Raw genomic sequence first — 23,960 nt, forward strand, 5'->3', positions numbered from 1 at the left:
CATGAGCTGAACTCAAAGATCTAAAACTTTTTCTGTGTACACATAAGGTTTATTTCTCTCAAATATTGTTCACAAATTTGTCTAAATTTGTGTTAGTGAACACTTCTCCTTTGCTGAGATAATCCATCCACCTCACAGGTGTGGCATATCAAGATGCTGATTAGACAGCAGGATTATTGCACAGGTGTGCCTTAGGCTGGCCACAATAAAAAGCCACTCTAAAATGTGCAGTTTTATCACATAGCACAATACCACAGATGTCACAAGTTTTGAGGGAATATGAAATCAGCATGCTGACTTCAGGAATCTCCACCAGAGCTTTTGCCTGTGAATTGAATGTTCATTTCTCTACCATAAACCATCTCCAAAGCTGTTTCAGAGAATTCATGAAGAAGACTGCGTGAGGAAGATGGTGGTCACACCAAATACTGACTGGTTTTCTGACCCCCCTGGACCACCCAATACAGTAAAACTGCACATTTTAGAGTGGCCTTTTACTGTGGCCAGCCTAAGTCACACCTGTGCAATAATCCTGCTGTCTAATCAGCATCTTGATATGCCACACCTGTGAGGTGGATGGATTATCTCAGCAAAGGACAAAGGAGAAGTGCTCACTAACACAGATTTAGACAAATTTATGAACAATATTTGAGAGAAATAGGCCTTTTGTGTTCGTAGAAAAAATTTTAGATTGTTGAGTTCAGCTCATGAAAAATGGGAGCAAAAACAAAAGTGTGGCATTTATATTTTTGTTCAGTCTAAGTAGACTCATGTTAGTTTCTCTGCAGCTTGGACATTTCCCAGACACATTTAAACACAACACAGTGAACCAGTTTATGGCAACACAATTTAAGACCTATCATTTAAATTTATATATATTTTAAAGACTTTACGTTATTAAATGTAGATTTGTAAATTCAAGACTTTTAAAAGACCCCTCGGAAACCCTGGTTATTTATGTGGCTGGAGCTCATTCCTACGGACGCCGATGTTGCTGTTTAATTTAATTTTAGCACCAGTGAAAATTAATTTATCTTAATTTAATCAGCAGAGTAGATGGACTAAGGCTTCCCGCTAAGATTAACGTTTATCGACGGTTAAAGGGTATACTTAATTAAAATGTGGACGGAATTAATCTCTCAAATTTACCAGATGTCCTTGAAGGTGTCTTGAATACATCTTTAACCTCCAATGTCTTTGTACTTTGTCGGAGGGGGATAAACACGTGCTATGGGAGGAAAAGGGGAATTACAAGTCATTCTAATGCAGCTGCTGTTCTTTGTCAATCTCTGGAATAATTCATTGCAGAAAAATTTGAGGGTAACTGACTCATTTGCGCCATCTAGTGGACTTTATGGGTCTGACAGTTCAAAGTTTTATCTGATCAAATGACAGAAATGTGGGCTACTAAATCTGTTTTTTTTTAATTTGCAGTTAAATTCTTACTTGCTACCAATGATGTACACAAAATGTTTAACATGAAAACTTTATTTCAGTATTTGTAAACTTACAAGCCTTTGTTTCATACTAAGTGAATACAGTATACCCATGAAATTGTAAATGACAAAAGCGGACACTTACACTCATGTCATGTTAAGCGATAAGTGTCTTCAGCTCATCACTGCAGTGTACCAACATTCCTTCTCCATATAACACTGCCACGACCCAGGCATCAATCGTATACACAACAGAAATAAAATATGTACACATTTACATCAGGTTTTATGTATGTATTAACATCTATACAAGTCAGAGAAATGTAGCTGTTGATGAACCACTTATCGTCTTTTCTTAGGGATAACAACATTCCCACTGGTTGCAATTGGGATCAGGAGCTTGCGCTGTTCCATGCGAAGATATTTTTCAATGAGCACTTCCACCGGCACCTTGTCGTTCACATAACCCTGCCTAAAGAGTACAAAACACACCAGAGAGATTCAAGTGTAAAAAAACTGTAGTGGAAAATGTCAGTCCATTTGTAAACTCTGCTGCTTGTAAAATATGTCACACATCAGGTTTTCTATATTTCAGAATTACAGTAATCTGCCCTTTGTCAAAACTGGGCCTATCCCCTATTTACATTTAGCACTAACTTCCCATTCTTGACCTTGTACCTTATTCTTCTTGGTTTTGTCATACACAACTAGGTATTTTATTTGTTTGTAAGGTATAGAAAATATTTGTTGTGTCTTGATTTGTTCCAACTTTGTCTATGCTGCCCTCTTGGTTGGGTTATTCTTAGAAAAGGGATTTTCGATCTCAGTGATGACTTCAGCTGGTTAAATAAAGATATGTGCATGGACATTCAAGCAGAATGAGCTTACATCAGCCAGTCCAGATCAGAACCCAGCCAAAATTCAGCTAATACATTTTGATCATAGTCTTTACACACACAGAAAAACTGCTAAGCTATGAAAAAAAAATGTTAACAGGAGCTCAGTTCATTAAATAATTCAGTCACTTAGCTAATCTGTTCCAGGAGCCTCTGATGCCAAAACTATAAAGCTGTGATCTGTCATATTTATGAATTTACAATTTCATCCCCATTGTTGTCAAAATCATTATCATCATTATCCATATATTTCTTATTGATAAATATGTGCTACCTAGACTGCCCTCTCTTCTTTTGTCACAAAGCTCCCTGTTTTTGAAGTTAACTAAACACTTTGCGAAAATACCCACTAATGTTATGTTTTTGTACATACATGCTAAGATACAGTTTCTACCATCTTCTTCTACACAATAATATCCTGTGATTGTAAATCTAGCAAGTTACACTCTAAGAAACTCCAGAAAGATTATTAGTAGCAGCATGGGAATCCTTGTACTACCTATAAGTTTTTGTCATTTGATGTGATTTGAGCTTGATCTTACAGAAGAACTAAAACATAAATAGCTACCTTTTCAAGAGCAGTTCAGCATCTTCGACCTCTATTGTTTTTCTCCTTGCATGAAGTGCATATGCCTCCAAGTCCTTTGCAAGGCGGTCAAAGAATTTATCCATTCTGTGAAACCAATGACAAACATCAGTACCAGTACATGACATGTTACTGTGAGAAACCTGACTTTGAACTATTTCAGTAATTTCATTTCAGTGATATTAAACCATGTGACTTACATTTCTTGTAGGACAGGGTACACATCTGCAGAGACCTTTGTTTTGGCAAAGTGCTTAAACACGGCCATAAGGTAACTCTTAGGAAGGCCTGGTTCCTTCTTAGCTGGTCCAGCTTTCCTCCGTGTCCCTGGTTTAGGTTTAGCTCCAGGTAAACCTTCACTTATTTGACTGGTGACAGGACAGACATTGTGAAAGATTCTCACTAACATAGATTCTACTTTAACCTTTACTCCTTTACCTTCAGAGAAACTTAAGTTAACATTTACTTGTTTTTTGATTTTACATAGATTGTGAAATGTCTCATCAGCTGCAATTATATTAAAAGGTGTAGGTCAGTGTTCACAGTGAGAGGATGCTCCAGTGTAACAGGAAGTGAAACTTACTTGGATTGAATATTCTTAAGAACAGGTGATGCCAAAGGATCAGGACAAATAAAATTCCTTTTCTCTTTGACAAAGGCAGGAGTCTTCATGGGAATATCTGTAGAGGATAAAACAAAAACATCAGATCTCCATCCTCTACATCAGGGGTCGAGAGCCACTATCCTGCATGTGTTAGATGTATCCCCCTTCCAACACACCTGATTCAAATGATAAGCCTATCATCAAACTCTGCAGAAGCCTGATAATGACTGTCAGGTGTGTTGGAAGAGGGATACATCTAAAACATGCAGGATATGGCTCTCCAGGACCACGGTTGGTGACCCCTGGTCTACATTAAATAGATCTACTACAAGCATAAAACCTACCCTCATTTTCTTCATCTTCATCCTCCTCCTCATCCACCACCTCTTCTTCCCCCTCCTCCTCCACCCCCGCCACCATTTCCTCTTCCACCTCCTCATCCACCATCTCCTCTTCCCCCTCCTCCTCCATTTCCTCTTCCCACTCCTCCACCCCATCCACCACCTCTTCTTCCCCCTCCTCCTCCTCATTCACCACCTTCTCCTCCATTTCCTCTTCCCCCTCCTCCTCCCCATCCACCACCTCTTCTTCCACCTCCTCCTCCACCATCTCCTCTTCCCCCTTCTCCACCATCTGCTCTTCCTGATCCTCCACCACCTCCTCTTCCTCCTTCTCCATCTCCTCTTCCCCCTTCTCCTCCACCATCTGCTCTTCCCAATCCTCCACCACCTCCTCCACGATCTCCCATTGGCTCTCCTTCTCCTCCTCTTCCTCAGGGTCCTGAGCATCAGTGTCTTTCATTGAGTCATATTCAGTTGTCAGTGACAGATGAAATGTGCTCTTATCAACAGGGTCAGCCTTTGCACAAGAAGCATCGTTCCTGGTTGAGGACTTGGCCAAGTCAGTCATGTCATGACTGATCTCACCACTTCCTACGTCAGTGTTGCCGTGTAAATGATTAGCATCATGCGCTTTGGAGTTATCATCAGGAATCCCTGTTAGCAAACAACATTTAATCAATATCACTATGTGAGCTGCAGGTCTACTATGTACTTGGACATGTTATTTTTTATATACGTACCTGTTTCTGTGGTGTCTGGTGGAACCCCCTCTGTTCCTATAACACGTATGATAAGTCCACCCTCCGAGCGATGAGCCCTTCGACTGATGTATTCCAAGTTACCTCTGAGTCTGCCCTCTGAGCGATGACCTCGTCCTCTGATATACTCCAGATTGCCTTCCAGTTGTTTACTTCCCTGATCCTCTTCTCCTTCCACCTGTCTCACATCATCATCATCTTTGGACTGAAAATCAGTCACACTATCCACTTCCTCAGATCGCAAACTTGTAACAGGAACCTCTTGATCACTTTCTGCATCTTCCTCCTTCTCAGACTGAGAGTTGGCAGCAGCATCCTCTTCAGATTGAGATTCAACTGCACCTTCTTCTTCAGCCTGAGTATCTTCTACAAAATCTTCATCCTCAAATTGAGACCCGGCAGCAGCATCTTCTTCAGTTTGAGAATCATCCTGCTCTGCTTGAGGTTCTGCTGCATTCTCCTCCTGTTCAGACTCCGCTGGATCATCATTTTCTCTGGTCTGGGATTTTTTCATCCCCTCGTCTTCCTCTGATGTAGACACAACTTCAGCATCTTCAGGTTGACAATTATCTGCCAGTACTTCTTTCTTTGACTCAGACATGGTTGACACACATTCTTTAAGAGAGTCGGTCAAAATCCCTTCCTCAGAGGGCAATACATAAATTGATTTTTCCCTGTCAAGCTGGCTTTGCTCCATCTCTCTCTGAAGCTGTGATGCCATAACCATAGATTTGTCCTGAGTTGCAAGAGTTGAAAAATTAGATGTCACTGCATCAGTCTGGGCGTAGAGAGCTGTGTTACAGTTGACAATGTCAGTTGTGATATCGGGTAAGCTGAGTTTACTCAGGCTCAAAGTGAATCCCTCAGAGTGGACTGAGTCACTGACACCTTGCTCTGCTGATGCAAAATGGAAAAAAAAAGGAAGAGGAAAATCCATAAAGGAAATAAGAACATTAGCAGTGACAATGAGGACAGTGATTGTAGACATCTCACAATCTCCAAGCATACTCCATAAGTGCTTTTCTTTTCAAAAATGATCAAGCATCACCTGCTTCCTGTTGTAACTAGGGTAGGTATTAAAGATCAACACCGAGATATAATGTATGATAACAAGGTAGAATACATTTAATTTATGAACGAAAAAGTGGAGATTATATAGTTTAACCAACCATGGTAATTTCCCATCTGTCTTTTGTTTACAGCTGCACCAAATTCTTCCTCTGAGATTTTTCGACGGTTGGAAACTCTTCTCTGCAGGCCTTTTTTCTCAGTTCGAATATCCATGAACGGTGTTTTAAGGCTCAGTGAAGTGGAACTACAAAACATATCAGATAGCAGCATGTGTGTATTCAGCATTTTGTATTGTTATGCAAGTAGTGTAAAATTACACCTATTTTGTTTTTGATACGGCTACTAATGCACACTGTTTTACTGGATTTAATGTGTAACAAAAACTTAGCATAGTGGAAAAGCTTTATGCTGGTTACCTTGACAATGAAAGCGATGACTGGTCATCCAGTGACTCTTCGTTTTCTTCAACATCTGTAAAGCCAAACATCCACCAAAGAGGATTCAACAGTGAATATATACATTTCCTGTCCTATTTCAGCATTGAAGCCAAACACCACAAGCTGCATCCTCACCATTTCCATCTTTAAGGCGCTTTTCAAAAGCAGTGACGTTAAGACTGCGACGGGGTCTCTTTCTGCTCAGTCCCTTGACAGTGCTTACTACGTTGCCCATTGTTATATCAGGCAGCTCCAGTCCTGAAAGCTCCATACTGAGAATCAACACAATTAAAGTGCACATAAACAGCATATTTCAGCCACTCGTATAGAAATGCAAGTATTCCTAAAAAGACTGCAGGTCAAATGGATGTTATCACGAAGACACAGAATAACAATACTCACCTTGGACGCTTGCTTTGTAAGCTGGAGTTGACTGATGGCAGGTGTGGTACTTCTGACCCAGCTCCCTCATGAACCACCGGTGATTTCACCGGTTCTGAATGAAGCGACAAAGAATGTGATTAAAAATACAAGTCAGTGAGTCATGTGAGAATAAAGAGAGGCTTATGCACATACCTGTCAGGAGGATGTTCTTGAGTATGTGCCTTGGTGTGTCTCCATCATCAAACAGCACTGAGGCTGGACCAGGTGTGTTTGCCTTTTTGAGCACAAAAGAGGTTGTCCTCCTTCTCGTAGCAGGAAGAGATTTTCGGGATATACTCTGCATAAAAATAACAGTGAATATATATCATTTGTGAGACTTAACAGATTCAACATGAGGAATGGGCAAACTCATCTTACGCACCTCTTGTATCTTGTGTTTCAGACTGCGTCGTAGGATGTCCTGTGGTGTCTGGGCAACAGCATCTTTTATGCTGAGTCTATTGCTGTGCCTGGGACCACTGGTGCCACTGGTACTTTGTGCTCTGGAGGCCCTAAATATAGCGTAGCCCATAATTAGTTCAATGCAGGATAAAAACTCACTTAAAAGTAACTGCCTCAACTTAAGTTGTGGTAACACTCTCTTTTAAGTTTATTCCTTTACTGGAGCAAATATTGGTAGCAAAGACAAGCATTAATGTTTTCTCTTTTATTCCTCAAAGACCTAAAAAGCCACTGGCAACCAAAGGCATCCACTGATCTACAATGTTTTCAACTTTTGACCAAGTAATCCAAAAATCCTTCAATACACCACTACTAATACAATTAAATAATTCAGACAAAATGCAGCTTCAGTATTTCACTGACATCAGATGTTCTTCATTTGGATGTACAGAGAATCCATAGTGAATGTGGAAACTCAGTTATTTTCTGCAACACTGATTCACCAAAAAACTATGTAGTTTGACAAGTGACAGTGGTTGTAGAAGCATGTTCTAATGTTCAGTTAACGATATATTTAGTGGAAAAAGTCCCTTTTGCTTCAGTTTTCTTCTGTTCTGACATTAACCTTGAGTTTAAGCTTTTATGAATATCTACTTAGTCAGCAAGACGAATGTAGTAAAAGACCTGCTTCTCGCTGCAAAATGCAGAGGATGAAATAGTAAGCAGTGATAAGCCACAAAGAAAAGGTTATATGAATAGGAAAAAATAATTTGGACACCCACGTACATATTTTTGTACGACTGGAACCACACTCTTTTCTGTTACCGGTCACCTTTATTAAAGCCCTTTACCAAAACAATCTTGGACAAGTTCAGATTTAAGTTTTAATGAATGAGAGTATGTTTCAGTTTTACATGGTGGGGGGAGAGTTCAGGATGAGGAATGACAAGTTACTGTGATACAATAAAATCCAGTAGTGGACTGCAATAGACCACGTCAGGGTTGGATACCTGCTAAAGTAGAGTAACTTACCTGCGGGTAAGGGGAGTTCTGGGTGGCTCGATGGTGAGAATACGTTTCAGCAGAACCCGAGCAGATAAATCCTCCGTATGATCCATTTCGAAGCCGATTCAGCCGGCTAGCTGATGTTAGCTAGTGTTTCCTAACGTTTGCCAAGAGTAATATAGTAAAGTTGACCTTACAATAAAGTTATGGCGATCTTTCCGAATGACACAGGGCGAAAGACACAGAGCCAAACTGGGACTGAAGTCATAACTTAAAGGTAATGTTCACTTTAAGCATTGTTTACCATCTGCTGATAGTCGAAATATTCTCTGCTACACAACGGATTCACTACACATAGTCCAAGCTATCCCGCGTTATTTTAAGTTAAACCCGCAAATCTCGCGACAACTCGTCTTCTTCGTTTTTAAGAATAGAATGGCCGTTTGTTGACCTGACTATCGCCACCTGTCGATCAATCTGGGTAACGGTTCAAAATCTATCTATTTATAGTTAAAATCAGATTAAGATCCGTTATTGTCAGTATACATTACATTTTACCACACAATGAAATTCAACCTCTGCTTTTAATCCATCTCTATAACATGCAACATAATGAAATGTGCAGATGACGTTTACATCAGAGGGGTTAAAAATGAACCATTTTGACCTCACAACAGCACCATTTTAAAATGTTTGCATTTTCCAGACCTGACATATTTGATTAGAAATTTTGTGACTTTTCAAGACCTTTCATAACCATGGGAACATTGTTTTGGATAGTTTTACTTATATAATATTTATTTGTATTAAGAAGGAGATGAAAATGAAGATGCAGCTTTAATATTGTAGATGAAATCTGTGAAAAGAAAAACTATCTTTGTTCATGTGGCCAGTGTTTCATAATTAAAAAGTAGGCCAAATTAATAGCAACACTGCTTCAACAAGCAATATAGCCTCTTTTAGTATCAATTACACACAAGTCCCAAGGCCATTCAAAGGTTTATCCATATTCATTAGCTCTGATTTCTTTCCTTATCATCTTGTAGACACCTTCTATTATCAGTTTTCAAGATGAAACATCTTCTTAACCTAAATAAGTATCAGCTATTGTGCTGGTTCTAGAAATTGTATTACTTTAATTTGATTTAGCTCTGAGTTCTTTAATGTATTGGTTACAGTTTTACCCTGCATAATCTAATCTAATCTAATCTAATTCATTCATTCATTCATTCATTCATTCATTCGTTTGTTTATTCGAGCATTTGTAGAATACATGCAAATTCAAAATTCCAAAAATAAATAAATAAATAAAAATCATTCATTTATACTCAAAACGGAGTGGGAGGAAGAAAAATTTATTTAATCCCACCCCCAATTCTCATCTTCAAATAACTTAACATAATAACATTTTAAATACTCACTCCTGTCCTTTAACTTCAAGCCAGCACAATGAACAAAATAGAACAAAAACAGGCCTATACCAAATTAGAATAAACTCATTTGACAGTATTTACATTGCATAACCAAAATGTGAGTAAAAAAAAAAATAGAGGCAAAGTACATTCGTAATCTAATCTAATCTAATCTAATCTAATCTAATCTAATCTAATGTAGTCTAATCTAATCTAATAGAATCTATAAACTCTTTTTTTTTGCAATTACATCATTTCTTTGCCACCATAAAATCTGTAAGAGATCCATAAAAACTGATATGTTGATTCTGCATTGGGTTTTTCTTCTTAAAACTGTAAAACAAACAAACAAACAAAAAAACCATGCTTACACGTGAGAAGTTTGATTTAATGGTTTTAATAATTTACAACAGTGAAATCAAAAATATATTCAACAATTAGGAAAACAGGTTGTTGTGGCCTGTTTTATTGATACAATCACTGAAAAATGAATGATCCCTTCACCTTCCACTGGAAATAACCTGACTGAATGAGCACAGCACACATGTGATTTATCATCCACTCAGAGCCGTGGATTTATTTGTATTTGGCAAAAAGTGCAAAAGCTCCTCACACTGACAATCATGTCAGGGATACAGAGTTGTGAAGAACCGAGACTTTAGAAATCAGGCCTGTCCTTCTTCAGCTTGGAGTAGTCCATGTTAACTGTGAAAAGCTGTAAAAATACACAAAGTGAACACCCACATATTAACAGAAACACACACACGTACACAGAGCGCTCAGTTTGAACGTTAAAGCAAGATAACAGAACAGATAAATCTTATCCTCTGCAAGCTTGTGCTTTTAAGGTAACAGAGCTGCAGAAAGCATGTCCGACATGCAACAAGACTGGAGAAAAAAATGTGCATGAAGACTCTTACTTTGTATTGGTGATTCACATCCATTTTGTTCCAAGGCTCAGGGTTGTTCTTACGATCCCATCTGGCAACAAGAGAAAATGTTGAATTTTCAAGAGATTACTATTAAGTCTATTAAGTTGCCATCTCAGGTTTATAGGATATATACTTACGAGACATCAGGATTTTTGAGGGCCAGTCGACCCAGGTACATCATGGACATGGTCGCCCCACCACCAATGAAGATGAAGAGAGGGATCAGCTGGAGGGTAACGGATACAGAAATTAAAAACAGCACAGGTTTCATACAGAGTCCAGAGCTTATTGCAACACTTAGCTCGTTCTTTGTAATTTGCCAGGGTGCAGATTTCATGTAGCTTTCAAGTACATTTATAACATAACCATAGGCTGTTTACATGAATGACTTTTAATGTTTGATTGTAAATATTAATATTTGGCTTAAATACATCCTTATATATGACTCATTAAAACAGCAAAAAAAAAAAAAAAAAAAAAACATCATGTGGTTTACTTTAAAGGAAGCTGGAAGAATTACAGTTAAATAGGAAACAAATACATAATAACCAAGTGATCTATTAATATGGAGGCTGCCGTAAAGCAGACTGTTTCACCCTGTCGCCCTTGAATCAGCAGTACACTCTGCTGTATGTATTGGCCTTCAGTCGCACCATTATGGAGACAGTCCTGTACGTGCCACAGCCACCCACATACATGGCTGTGGACGTATAGCAAGCATGTACATATACAGGGAGGCAGTTTTCCTGATTTTTTTTAACATTAACTTTTTTTTTTATTTTTACATTAGGTCCGTTATTAGGACCTGTGTGAATGTCAAAACGCCCAAAAAGAGCAGCTAGAGGTGGTTTTATCCTAAAATCAGTCAGAGAAATGCGCAAAAATCAGCCTGTCGTGACGGTACATGGAGATGCCAGAGCATACAAGCTAAATATAAACCTCTACTGACGCAACAACATGAGACAAAAACACATATTATGTGAAAAAAATAGGAGGTAAATGACTTAGTTGTGGATTTGTGCTAATTGTTCTAATTTATTAAATTACAGCCGCAATTTGTGGCCATCTGTCGTGGACTGTCATCTCCACAGTCAAATATTAAACTGTTGGATTAATTTGTCTTATAAAACACTATATATTATCGTAAATCTGTACATTTGTGAATAAAAGTGATACTATAGCGCATTCTCAGGTGACCACACCACATCAAATCACGGACACGCATTTAGTGAAACGTGTGCGCGCACAACCACACCGCGTCCTCCGGCACACGAAGACACATTTCAATGTCACCGGCTTCTTCTACATTTGTTATTAAATGTATATTTTAGACTCACAGCCGGGTGGCTCCGGAGCTGTTTGGCGACGACTCCCAGCACAGACGGCATGGCGGACAATCCTCCCCAATGACAGAGACCGGTAAAGGCGAATATGTGCGGGTGAAAACACGCGCTTCTGCGTGAGCTGCGGGAGGCTGCTGGCGTTTCCTACAGGCCTGGACGTCCCCTGAACTGTACACCACCTCCTCTACTGTCAGCCAATCCCACAATGCAACGACAACAGCTGTATGGCCGGAGCCTGTGGATCATATGGAGCTCAGAGCGCCCCTTAAAGAAATCTGTCTTTTCGTCACAGAAAAAGTAAAAGAGAAAACATGTTTAAATATACAGTCAATAGTTTAATGCAATGACATTTATTTAGAAAGACCTGGCAATCAGTATTACAAATATACATGTAATTTTATATAATTATTGCTTATTTTTTCATATTTTTGTATGTGTATGTTAATCTCGTGCACTGTGGGTTAGAGAAAAACACTTTCAGTTATACCTCATCTCAGGTACATTTGGTGCATTAACCCTTTCATGCACAGTGGTCACTACAGTGGACATCTATTCTACTGCTGTTCTCTTGTATATCACTGGTCTACAAGGAAAATGCTTCCAGAATAAAAGTAATGAAATTTTACCACATGAGAGTCACTGATAAAGAAAAATCAAGTAAAAAATGCTGGTTGGCTGAACTTTCCAAGATACAGCCTTGGGTCAAAATGTGAAATTCAAGAATTAACGAGAGAATGGGTTTGACTCAAAAGGAATATTGGTCTCAGAGCTACAAGATCTACTTCAAAACACTGTCTGCACATTAGAATACATTCACTTTACAGGTTCTATTTAGTGGAAGATTTATAAAACTATTATATAAGTGTACATAAACCAATATACATGTGTAATAACACTTAATCATATACCTTGAAAACATCAACAAACCGGCACTTTTGTCATTTATTTTCCAATTAATCTTATTAAAATACGTAACATTTTGCACATTTAATCTCTGAAGCAAATCATTTCAAAAAAAAATTGTAGAGCAGTGTATTCATGTTTGGTTTTTTTTTTTTGTTCCATATCAGCCAGCACATTAAACACTCATGCACCATCCCATACACTGTAATTCATAGCATTACTGTAACTTTGCTGTTCTTGATGAATCTGATCTGCACTAACATGTTTGAGTGTAAATCAATTGCTAGTTGTTATTAGACTGTAATTAACAGTTTTCTTAATCAAAAATGGTTTCTTTTTGCATATTACATCCATGACATGAGTAATAACTAATATTAGAGTATGATAAAATGTGAGAAAATATCTGATTAGCTGCACTAAAAATGTTTTTATGTCATAGTTTTCACACAGTATATCACTGATGATGATGATGGGTTTTAAATTCATGTTTCTTTGCTTCATAAAATTAAACCCATGGTGTCCAGCTGAGTGGACATTTTTGTAACTCCATAAAAAATAGGTTCATAAAAAAAATTTCAATCGCATTGTTGTTTTCATGTCTAAAGAGGAATTTTTTTTTCTGTCTTGTTTTTGGTTGTTGGGAGTCTGATGTTTCTTTCCTGTGTTGAAAAACGTTGTCTTCAATTGAACGAATACTGTATATTTTCCTTCCAGAAAAATCAATGAATATATTTGATTTAAAAAGAGGAATAAAAAGACTCAGGACAAAAATCTCAATTTAAGGTTGTCATAATTTATGCATGAAAGGGTTAATAATGCTGACAATTCTCCAGTATTCAAGGATGGATATATATATATATATATATATAAATAATGCTAAAAACATATAGGTATTTGGCTTTATACACTGTTAATTTTTCCAGATGTTTATTTTTATGAGCGCTGTTTAAGAAACTGGAATGTGTAATAAATTAATCTAATCTGACAAATGGAAAAACTAAATTGTTGCTTGCCATGGTGCAAATCAAGGTTATAAAAACTTGAATCATCACTCTTAAATTAACAATGTTGGAGGCAGGAACGTACCCTGAGTTATGTGATGCAGTACTAAAATGTAGTGTAGTCAAGACTTTTGGAAAACATTTCAGGTGACCTCATGAAGCTCATCAAGAGAATATGCCAAGAATGCGCAAAGCAGTAATAAAAGCAAAATGTGGCCATTTTGAAAAATATAAAACATGCTTTGAGTTATGTCACACTTTAACTACATAATTCCATATGTGTTCATTAATTGTTTTGATGCATTCAGTGAGAATCTACAACGTAAATAGTCATGAAAATAGAGAAAAACCAGGTGAGTCCAAATCATTGACTGGTAGTGTAGACCATATTGAATACATATGTCTTCAACTTTTCATTTCAGTCATCTTTCACTGACATTCTTGGCTGTTTTACAATTAAAAAAAAAAAAAAAAAAATCACAAGGGACCCCTGAGAGTTATGGCTTAAGACCAATTTAATAATCAGAAGGACAACACGTTATCAGTCGTATTTATGTGGACAGATCACAGAACCTGAGATAACATCACATTCCCAGCATCCACACAGATTCATAAAACGGATGCTTATTTGGAAATGAGACGTTTCAATCCATCAGCATTTCACCAGGTTACTAAAACTAGGAGAAGTTAGTCAAAAGATCAGACGAATCAACTTTCCATCCACATGTCTGCACGCAAAACTCCTGGCAGAGACGATAAACCCAGAACTAATGTTTGGAAGAACATCTCAACTATAAAAACCCTTTTCCTGGAAGTGCATAAAAATCCACCCGGTACAAAATTTCATGTAACACCTGCCTTAATTATACTGACAGAACCAAACTAAAAGTAACAGGTTTTTAGCTTATGTTGCAGGTTTGGAAAGATGTACAAAATACACATTACTACTCTCTATTTACAATGAAGTACAAAAGTGAATATAAAAATAAGAATTGCAACTCAAAAGTAGCAGTTCAATTTGTGCAAACGTGTCTACCAGAAATAAAACTATCTGAACATCAACTTGTCAGCTTGGCAAAAGGAAAAGAACATCTTTAGAGAACACTAAGGATGACAAATCTACACCACTAAAACTGGTTAGGTAGTCAACTAGGCTGTGAAACCACAAAACTATACACACACCATCAAGCGTACATCTACAACATCAAAGAATATTGAGTTTACCCATTAACATGCACATGTGATTTTCTTTCAAGTAAACAAGGGAACAAAAAAATAAACATCTTTACAACTTTAAAGCAGGAATGCATAAGCTGAAGCTCCTAAGAACTCCTACCTAAATTGATGTTACCCAAAATTCCCTTCAGTCTACAATAATCTAAATGTGATTTAATCATGTGATGGTTTTCTCCAGGTGAATAAAAAGTATGCAACTGATTTGTCATGCTTTGTACACCACTAATGGTGCAAGGTCAAGTCAGGTAAAACAATCAAAAAATGCAATGGTGAAATGATAAATATCACTGAATACTTAAAAACAAGGGCTTTTGCATTTGTTTGCTAATCTTTCCAACTGATATGATTCTACAGTCAAACTTAGACAACAAGCATCAAATAAGTGATAAGATGCACATTTTGGCCTCTTTGGAGTGAACAAACAAAGCTGTGCAGGAAATGAGAGGATCAGCGAATCCCATCTTAGAGTTAAGTTCAGAAGAGGTGAGCAGTGCTCTTCAAAGGCTGTCCCACACTTGTGTTTGGCCCAAAAATATATCTTTGGATTTCAAAATGATAAACAACAGGCCTCAATTTGGAAATGTCACAACACCTGGAAACCCAAACAAGTAGCTTATAAAGCACATACTTTGGATTATGTATGAGAGATTCTTTTTAACATAAAAGGTTATTTTAGGCCTGTATAGAAAAGGAAAACTATGTAGTCTTTTCCTCAGATAAAAACATCACCAGCTAAACAGCTCAGACAACAAAGAGCTTGCTACCTTGCAGAGTACTGACAGTTTGCTTTATGCATAATCATATCCCAAGCAGAGATCTGCTGCTGTAATCACAAAGTGAGGCTCTCCCCAGGGTCCTCTGGCGTCACAGCGGTGGCAGGAGGATCTGCAGGTGCAGCCCGGTGCCCAGTGGAGGTTGCCTGGCAGGAGCCTGTTCCCTGGCCTGAGTAAGTGTTCGCTGGAGAGACCGAAAGGCTGCGGAACAAGAGGTCCACGGAGGGAAGCAGGGGCTTGAGGAGGCTGACGGGGCAGAAGGCCGAGCCCCCATGGGGAGTGAAGTTTACCTTATTGGGGTCTGGGCAGGAGGAGATGACTGCTGGTTTGGGTTGGTGTGGAGCGCTAAAGAACAACACAGAACAGAGTCAGACATAGTTGTAACTCATCACAGATACACTGTACATAAAATACCAGGAACATATTTGTAACTAATCTGTCTTTACTCTCTGAAAGGTTTCAAAATGTTAAGTTAGAAATCCACAATAAGGTTAGATGTGTTTCAGGAATTTAATACCCCCCCCCCTTTTTTTTTTTTTTCTAAGCAGTTTTATAACATAAAAAAACAACTCCCTATGATGTTAACTTACCTGTTAACATAATATCATTAATTAAAATGTAAAAGAACTAAGGTGGGCATTGGAATGTGTTATGTTCTTCTATACCTCAAAGTACCTAAGCACTTTGGCTGGTGATGTTCAAGTATCAAAGTGTGTTACCCATAAGTATAGTCCATCACCAACTACAGATGCAGCCTGTACTTGAGGTTTTACTCTGACATTTCACATATAAAGTAGGACAGACAACACAGAATAGGCAGTGCTCTGGCTGTGATGATGGTGTTGTGACAGTAAGGGTGGAGGTAAGACTGTTGGCTTTCATACACTATTAGTTCCCTGTTTTGTAAGTGAAATATTATAAAGTGAACTAAATTGTTTTGGGTGTACAACTCTGAAAAATATTGCACCTAACCCTACAGTTATGGTGTTGCAACTCTATAACCTCAACCAAATGTACTGGCACAATGCTTCAATGGCTGCTCAAGTACAGGGTATAAATCAAGATTTAAGAATATGAAATTATATGTGGAAACAACAAACTGGTACAATATTCAAAACTATTCACCACTAGAGGGCATCGCAACACTGACTCAGTTTAAAATGACATTTTCAAATGAACTATTAACTCCTACATTAAACATTTTGCTTACGGTTAGTTAGTTCCTCAGCAAGCAATAAGTTTCACAAATAGAATATATTTACCTTGTTTCCTCAAAGACTCGAACCTTTTCACAGCCCTCTGGAGGGTCTCTCTTGAAGCAGAAACTTTTGTTGGGCCCTGGAGAAGACGAGATCAGCAGAGGCAGGGGAAGGTCAACTTCACAGTGGGACGAGAACGGAGACAGGAGACACATGTCCGCACTGTCCGCCACCCCTGCAAGCAGAGAGAAAATTACAAGTTACACACTAGAACTGTAGATATTCAACCCTGGACTCTTGATTTAATGGGCTTTTTCATTATAAATTTGTCAAGTTAATTTCAGGGGAAAAAATAGTTGAGATATGTTAATTTTATATCTTAAAAAAAAGGTGTAAAATAACTAAGATGACAAAGTGTTTCAACAAATCTTGGTATGCCCATAACATATACTTTCAGACCATTACTGATGTAAGTGTGTTGCACTGAGAGTTCATTGCTTTCTGGATGTACTGATGTGTCAGTGTATGTGCAGAGTGTTTTTTTTTATTTAAGGTTATCAAACCCTAAATGGTTTTCTGCAACAGGTGTGAATGTTAATGCACAACACTTTACTTTCGGTTTATAGAAAGTCTCATACTTTTTAACCATCAGAGTCAAATTCACACAAGACTGTTCAGCAAAAATCCTGTTGAAGGATGTGGTAGACTGACAACAGACATGACTTGCATCTTGCAAATAAAACCAAGTCTTTCAGGTATCTTTATGTGTAAAGATACCTCTTACTACAGATCAATCATTGCTGGAATTATTTTAATTTCATAAGCTGCGTTTCTGGCAATGTAATTTTTTTTCATATTTTGCAGTGTCACCTTAGAAAAGGCTACTAGAATCATGCTTACTTTGAGGTAGACATGGAAAATAAATAAAGTGGAAAACATGGCACTTGTGGATCGAGGAAGTGAGCAAATAATTCCTCAGTGAGCCTATTACATACACACCAATACTCCAATCATTATCCGTTTTCTGGAGTTATCAGATTATTTAAGTGACCGTGTAAACAGTATAATCTGATATGTTTTATCAAAGGCAATAATCTGATTATGAGAAATCGGAGTAACAGACCTGGATTTGTCCCCAATACTCCAATGTCTTCCTGAATGTATACAGGTTAATCTGATGCATTTCCTTCTTTTATGTCTGTGCATGTGTAAACACAATTACAATCATAGAGAACACAAGTTACGTAATCAAAGGTCAGCGGACGACAACAAGAAGTTTGATTCTACCATCACTACATACGTACACCAAAAGAAATCCTATAATGGACTGGATCATCTAAACCAGGGTTTGATTGTCACGTTTCTTAAAGCTGCGTATGACTTTTGCCACCAATTTTTCATCATATCTGTAAAACCCAAGTCATAGCCTAAGTATCATGGATCTGTTAGTCTTTCCGTGATTACTCACCTGAATCTCTTCCCTTATGGTGAACAATTTTGAAGTGTACTTCACCATAAATGGAGTGCAGCTGCAGCAGCAATGAAGCAGTTTCTGTGTTTGTTGCCACTGCAGCCATAATGCAGCTGTGTGTAGCTCTGTTTCCCACAATGCACGTCGTGACAAATTTCCGAAAATGCCCGAGTGGCCTGCCACCTCTGTAAACAAATGGACTGTTTATGGTGGAGTACACTTCAAAATTGTTCACCATGAGGGAAGAGAGTCAGGTGAGTAATCACAGACAGACTTACGGATTCATGATACTTGGGCTATGACTCAGGTTTTACAGATTTGATGAACTGGTGACGAAAGTCATACGCAGCTTTAAGAGCATGTAAATGCATTAGATTTGATTATTACACTAGTCGCTTTTCCAGTATATATTACCCCTCCATCCCGTTCTAAATTAAAAAGTGATTTGGTTTCCTGGTGTGTCCACACATACCGCGCCATGTTTCTCTTAAAACTCTTCTTCGCTTGTTAAAGCGTCCGTCAACATCTGGGGTTTTTTATTCACGTGACTCTAGTTACGGAAAAAGGACTTTCCATTGCAGTTTTGCGTGATATACTATTTGCACCATGCCTGAAAAACAACCTCTTGCCAGCACAAAATCTTTTAATCGAAAAACGAGTACTGGCGAATTTGTCAATGGAAAAGTGACTAATTATCCAATTACTCTCGGTTATTGAACTTTTATGGTCATGTAAACGGGCTCAGTTATGTTTGTGGTCTACCATTTCAATTGTGAAATGTAGACTATGACAACATTTTTCAGCTCACTTTATCCCTTCCAAACTAGTTGATGAAAACACAACTACAGTACTTAGCATTATATTTTTGTCAGATCTGGTGTCTGGATAAATGCACTGTAACATTTGCCACAACTGCTGATAAACTAACCTTGGCGCGAGTCTTGAAGAGTATTTTCTGAGATGGATGGAGAAGTGGAGATGTAGGCAGGAGGAGAACAGGGTGAGGAGGAGGTGGAAGACGAGGAGAGCAGTGTAGTGGCTGGGTCACTCTGGGACCCAGTACTGCTGCTCTGAGGGGGGACGGGAGCCCGGTGGCCATCTGGAACTTCAAGAAGCTGACAGATGGTACAAAACACCATTAATCCAGTGTAACACAACTGACATCACATAAGAGTATCGCCACACTTTAAGAACAAGTGTAATGGCTTAGAACTGACATTTTCAGATCTATAAAAGGCAAAAATAGAAAACTAAACTACAGCAGATTTCCTAGAGACTGTGCAAATGTCATCATTTGAAATCATGAGTGAGCAACCGCCCTCCTGGCTTCAGTGTGACTGTCAGAGAAAAAGTGCTGAATGGTGCCTGATGACTGACAGCAGGGCCTGAAGGTAGTAGAAGCGCAGTAAAAGTAAAATACCATCAAATCAAACAAATACTGAGCAAAACATAGACACACTCATTTATTCTACCCCACATTAAATTCTATGGTTCCCCTCCTCCACTTCCTGACATTTTAGGCATTGAAAATCAAGTTGAAGACTTTAAGGACATTTAAAGATGTGTGGCAGTAGATGACACTCACTCCATGCTGTGAATTTGGAGGCTGGCAGATGAACATGCCTTCCAGCTCCTGGTTGAGGCCCTCTACACTGCAGCGTAGCCGAGGGACCAGTGTAGATAAGGGAGTGAGGGGAATGGGAATGGGCTGAGTCTAGGGAAACAAGTTAAATGGAAATTACTTACTCTTAAGCAGTAATAGTAAGTAGATCCAAAGTCACTTGGATTTTTTTCCTTGCAAAGCAGTTTGACCTGCCTTGTTCGCGTGAAGAGTCCTCCATAAATCAAGTATAATATATTACTAAAGTTTCTTAAGCAGTGCCTGGAGCACATTCTTCATGAATCAAATGTTAAAGCAACATGTGAGGCAGATATCAGACAAATTCATTAAGTTCATAAATCATTGTGAAAATTGGCAAGAATGCACATTCAGATCCAGTTATAATTTATTTACAGTTCTGTCAAAAAGTTTTCCTTCAACATAAACTAGGTTTATAAACCTCCATGTTGGTTTGTCAGGTTGCCACATTGAACAGCTTCGGCCCACTGGAGGGTGGCATACCAATAAGACAGCACTAAACAGCTGTGCTGGAAAGCAGAACTACGCATTTCACTCTGAAAAGCAGAAGCAACATGATGTAGTGGCCTTCCTGTTGCTTCAGTGTTGCATTTCATTCACTTCCTGTGATGAACTGCTATGTTTAGCCATTTACTGCAATTAATACAATAGTGATATATATCACTGGTGTATTTTGTTCAGTTATTTTTTACAATTATGCTAGTATTTACCCTGGCTTGTTGTCTTAAAAACCTCATACCTAATGCTATGAGGTAATGGGTGTGGAGAGAGGGTAAGGTACCTGTGTTGTTCCTAGGCTACCGTTCCCTTGAGGATAACCATGCTGGCGGTCTTTATCATGTCCCGCTGAGACTCCAGGTTTGCTGCGCTGCTGCAGCTGTTGTTTTAGTTTAGCAATCTGCAATGAACAGAGGTTACTGTCAGTCAAATCATCTTGCACAGAAGCACAGAGGAAGGAGTCCTGTTAACCTTCATATGTCACTTCACAACCTGCCTTCAGAAGTGTACAGTAAGCAGATTACTTTCCTGCTATATTCTGTTTTTGTTAAAGTTGAGATAAATAGATATGGCCAGGAGTGCAGGGCTTGTGAAGACTGTCAAAAAGAGAAGCGTCTTTTGAGATGAGATCATTTGGTCTCCTGTTGCTCAATGCTGTTCAAGTAAACGAGTCAGGCCTTTTTTTGAAGACCAGTTAAGCAAATCTGGCTGTCACAAACACATATATTGAGAAATAAAGGCTGAGATTCACCTCTCGGAGATGCTCAGCACTGCTCCATGATGCTGAACGTTTGTGGCTGTTGCTCCCTCTCCTATTTTGGGTTTTTTCTGACCGTGAGTCTGGAGTCTGAGGGGAAAGACAATACAGTATAAGCACTGCAGCCAAAAGAAGTAACAGCCTTTAAATGACAACACAGTTTCATCATGCTGCAATCTAAGATCAAGATGGTATTTCTAAACCACACATTACATTAGGACATGACAAACTGTGACAACATTTGCATTTAACACACATAAGCTTTTCATGCTTAAAAGGTTGATCAGAAGCCACACCACCCACAGACTCAGAGTTCACACTTGAAGAGCGAAAGAGCAGGAGAAACTGAAAAACAAAGAAAGGGGGGGAGGATGTGGGCAACCAAAGAGCAGTGGCGAGTGCCTGCACAGAGAGCAGAGAGGATGGGTGCAGCCAAAACGGCCTCGTCAGCTGACTTCAGGGACTGTTCTCATGGCTGTGGTTCTCACTCTGTAATAACTGTGCAAGCTGTGGACCATCCCTCCCCCTTCCATCTCCTAAGCAACTTTTTACTCTGTAAAAATTGCAAATGCCCCAACATGAACTGACACTACCATACCACCCATTATCCATTTAAAAATACAAGTAATATCAGTGGCAAACAAACGTATTCTGCTTATGTCTTAGATTATGCCTAGACAGATGCAATATGTGAATGTCTATACCGTAAGCTGACCTGGGTGGATTTGTCCTTTCGAGACAGGCTTGCCTGGCCTTCTGGTTCTTTGGGCCAGTGTCCCTGCAGGTATGGCCCAATGATGGCATCAAGAGACACTGTCCGCCTCATGCCAGAGCTCTGCTGATGTGCTTTGGCCTTTCCAGCTGCTGGTAGGAGACAACATTAACTATACATGTGGCAACAAAGGACATGTCATTCCACTACGTAATGCTCAAGGCTGCAAATCATAACACACTTGGTCCTGTATTCTACTGTATCATTTTCTTGCTGAATCCACTCATGACATAAACTGTTGCAATTCACTATGTTCCAAATGAACGCTTATGGTTTATCATCGATTGTTAAATGGAAACTCATGCCATAGTAATTGATTTTCTATCAGACAAAAATGTTGAAGTGACCAAAGTCTAGATTAACATGCATGATTTCCTTAAAATCTAAAATGTGATGGTGAGACAACTACCAGTTATTTGTAGTGGAATGTAACTAAATACTTAACGTTTTCCTCAAGTACTTCAATAAAGAAATTGTGCTTTGTGCATTTCCATTTTAAGCAGTTTAATACTTCAACTTCACTACATTTGTCCAAAAGCTTTGGTTAGTCTTCATGCTACAAGTTTCATCCTCCTTCCTGCCCTGTGGAAACTATGCTCGTGCATGTTTCTTTAGGGGTCGTGCTTAAACTTCTTCTAAATAAACTTATGGATTAGCTGGAAAATGCATCATCGCTAAGCTGAAAATAGGTTTTCTGAGCCAATAGACTTAAACGACAAAAAAAAAAAAAAATCTACATCAGTAAAATGCAACATACACATCAATTCAGCAGTAACTACTACTACTATTAGTGTTATTGTATAGTTTGTCTTAATGCATGCACATTTTTCTTGCTCTTTATTCTGTTGCTGCCTTGATCACTGAATTCCCCCATTGTAGGATCAATAATGTCTCATCTAATCTAATCTACAATAAAGACATTGACAGAGACAAATTTCACCTTTAGTTTTCATACTCTAATACATGTCGTTGATCATGTTTGGATCATGTTACTTCGATCACTTTGAATGCAGGTTTTCCTTTTATTTTCTTGATAAAAGAATGGGTCATCATACATGGGCTTTAATGTACAGTCCATACTGTGTGCTGTGACTGACAGGTGTAAACATACCTGACTTTCCATCTCTTCGGTTTGATCGGGTTTTGTTGGCCAGCTGATAGGGGATAGTGGCCTTAAGGGGCTGTGGACCCAAAGCAGCACCCCGGGTCTGTCCAATTCCACTTCGGCCGGACATCCTTCCAGTGGTAAATGTGTGAAACTGTGGCTCTTTGTGGGTGAACTTTTCAGTGGATGTCCTGCCGGATGGAAATCTGGGGGCGCTCTGCTGTGTTGACTGGCTACGGTACCAGCTGCAAACTGTGATGACTAACTAAAAAACCGTTACAAAGTCCAGCACTGAGTCATAAATATCTCATTTCCGAGTAGATACAACTACCAGCAACATATAGCTCGATAAAGCAGACGTTAGTGACAGCCTGTGACCCAAACCTCTCCGTGGATCATACTTTTTCTTGCTTGTGACCGAGTTAGCCTAGCAGCAAAGTTTCTTTGTGAGGATGTTGAGATATTTCACCCTGTTGTCGAACAAGGAAGCAGCTCCGGCTTCAAAAAGTCACTAAAACGTGAACTCCCACGTCTTCTGAGCCACTATATATATGTATTTCATTCTAATTTATCGGGCTGGACCGTGTTTTGTCAGGGCCAGAAAGTTGCGAGTCGGTCCCAGTCTTCCAGCCCTCCGCGTTCTTGTTCCAACTCCAAACACTTGCACCACCACGCAGGTGTGGATTTAATTATGTTGGGGACGAGCCAAGCTGTTCTGCTGACTTCTGATTGGCTGGTAGAGTTTCCTGCGGTGAGATGATTGGACAAACCACCATCAATCCGTCAAACTCGGACAATGAAACGTGCTGTCACCGCCCACAAATCATATCTCATCTATTAACTGAATTTTGACATTAAATTCCTGAATAAACGCCTCATTTTGGGGTTTATAACAGAACCTGTGTATATTTAAGACTTGGCACAAAAAATGTAAACTTGAAACTTGTAATTTAACGCCAA

The 23,960-nt window shown here is 38.8% G+C and overlaps 3 protein-coding genes across 5 annotated transcripts; all 3 read right to left on the bottom strand.

Moving 5' to 3' along the window:
- Positions 1-1,468: 1,468 nt before the first annotated feature.
- On the bottom strand, positions 1,469-8,424 carry cenpt (centromere protein T). Its single transcript, XM_030163253.1, has 13 exons — positions 7,987-8,424; positions 6,935-7,064; positions 6,706-6,850; positions 6,532-6,625; positions 6,265-6,401; positions 6,109-6,163; positions 5,791-5,936; positions 4,604-5,518; positions 3,867-4,517; positions 3,502-3,598; positions 3,119-3,286; positions 2,901-3,005; positions 1,469-1,908 (listed from the first exon to the last, which is right to left on the bottom strand). The coding sequence occupies exons 1-13, from the start codon at positions 8,070-8,072 to the stop codon at positions 1,779-1,781; spliced, it is 2,859 nt and encodes a 952-aa protein (XP_030019113.1). The 5' UTR covers positions 8,073-8,424; the 3' UTR covers positions 1,469-1,778.
- A 1,328-nt stretch (positions 8,425-9,752) lies between these two features.
- ndufa4b (NDUFA4 mitochondrial complex associated b) lies at positions 9,753-11,840 on the bottom strand. The gene is made up of 4 exons (XM_030163009.1): positions 11,641-11,840; positions 10,441-10,529; positions 10,292-10,352; positions 9,753-10,086 (listed from the first exon to the last, which is right to left on the bottom strand). Exons 1-4 carry the CDS (start codon positions 11,689-11,691, stop codon positions 10,030-10,032), a joined length of 258 nt encoding a protein of 85 aa, XP_030018869.1. The 5' UTR covers positions 11,692-11,840; the 3' UTR covers positions 9,753-10,029.
- Positions 11,841-14,053: 2,213 nt separating this feature from the next.
- On the bottom strand, positions 14,054-23,643 carry LOC115410789 (protein FAM117A-like). Of its 3 annotated transcripts, none has more exons than XM_030122579.1 (8): positions 23,007-23,643; positions 21,839-21,984; positions 21,118-21,213; positions 20,650-20,766; positions 19,815-19,943; positions 19,158-19,344; positions 16,822-16,993; positions 14,054-15,904 (listed from the first exon to the last, which is right to left on the bottom strand). In XM_030122579.1, the coding sequence occupies exons 1-8, from the start codon at positions 23,128-23,130 to the stop codon at positions 15,616-15,618; spliced, it is 1,260 nt and encodes a 419-aa protein (XP_029978439.1). In that variant the 5' UTR covers positions 23,131-23,643; the 3' UTR covers positions 14,054-15,615. The 3 variants fall into 3 exon arrangements, with proteins under 3 accessions (XP_029978439.1, XP_029978440.1, XP_029978437.1); XM_030122580.1 differs by having other exon boundaries at positions 19,815-19,937; positions 21,839-21,987; XM_030122577.1 differs by having other exon boundaries at positions 21,839-21,987.
- Between the last annotated feature and the right edge of the window lie 317 nt (positions 23,644-23,960).

This window comes from Sphaeramia orbicularis, chromosome 19 (assembly GCF_902148855.1).
Source record: "Sphaeramia orbicularis chromosome 19, fSphaOr1.1, whole genome shotgun sequence".
In the NCBI taxonomy this organism is placed as follows: domain Eukaryota; kingdom Metazoa; phylum Chordata; class Actinopteri; order Kurtiformes; family Apogonidae; genus Sphaeramia; species Sphaeramia orbicularis.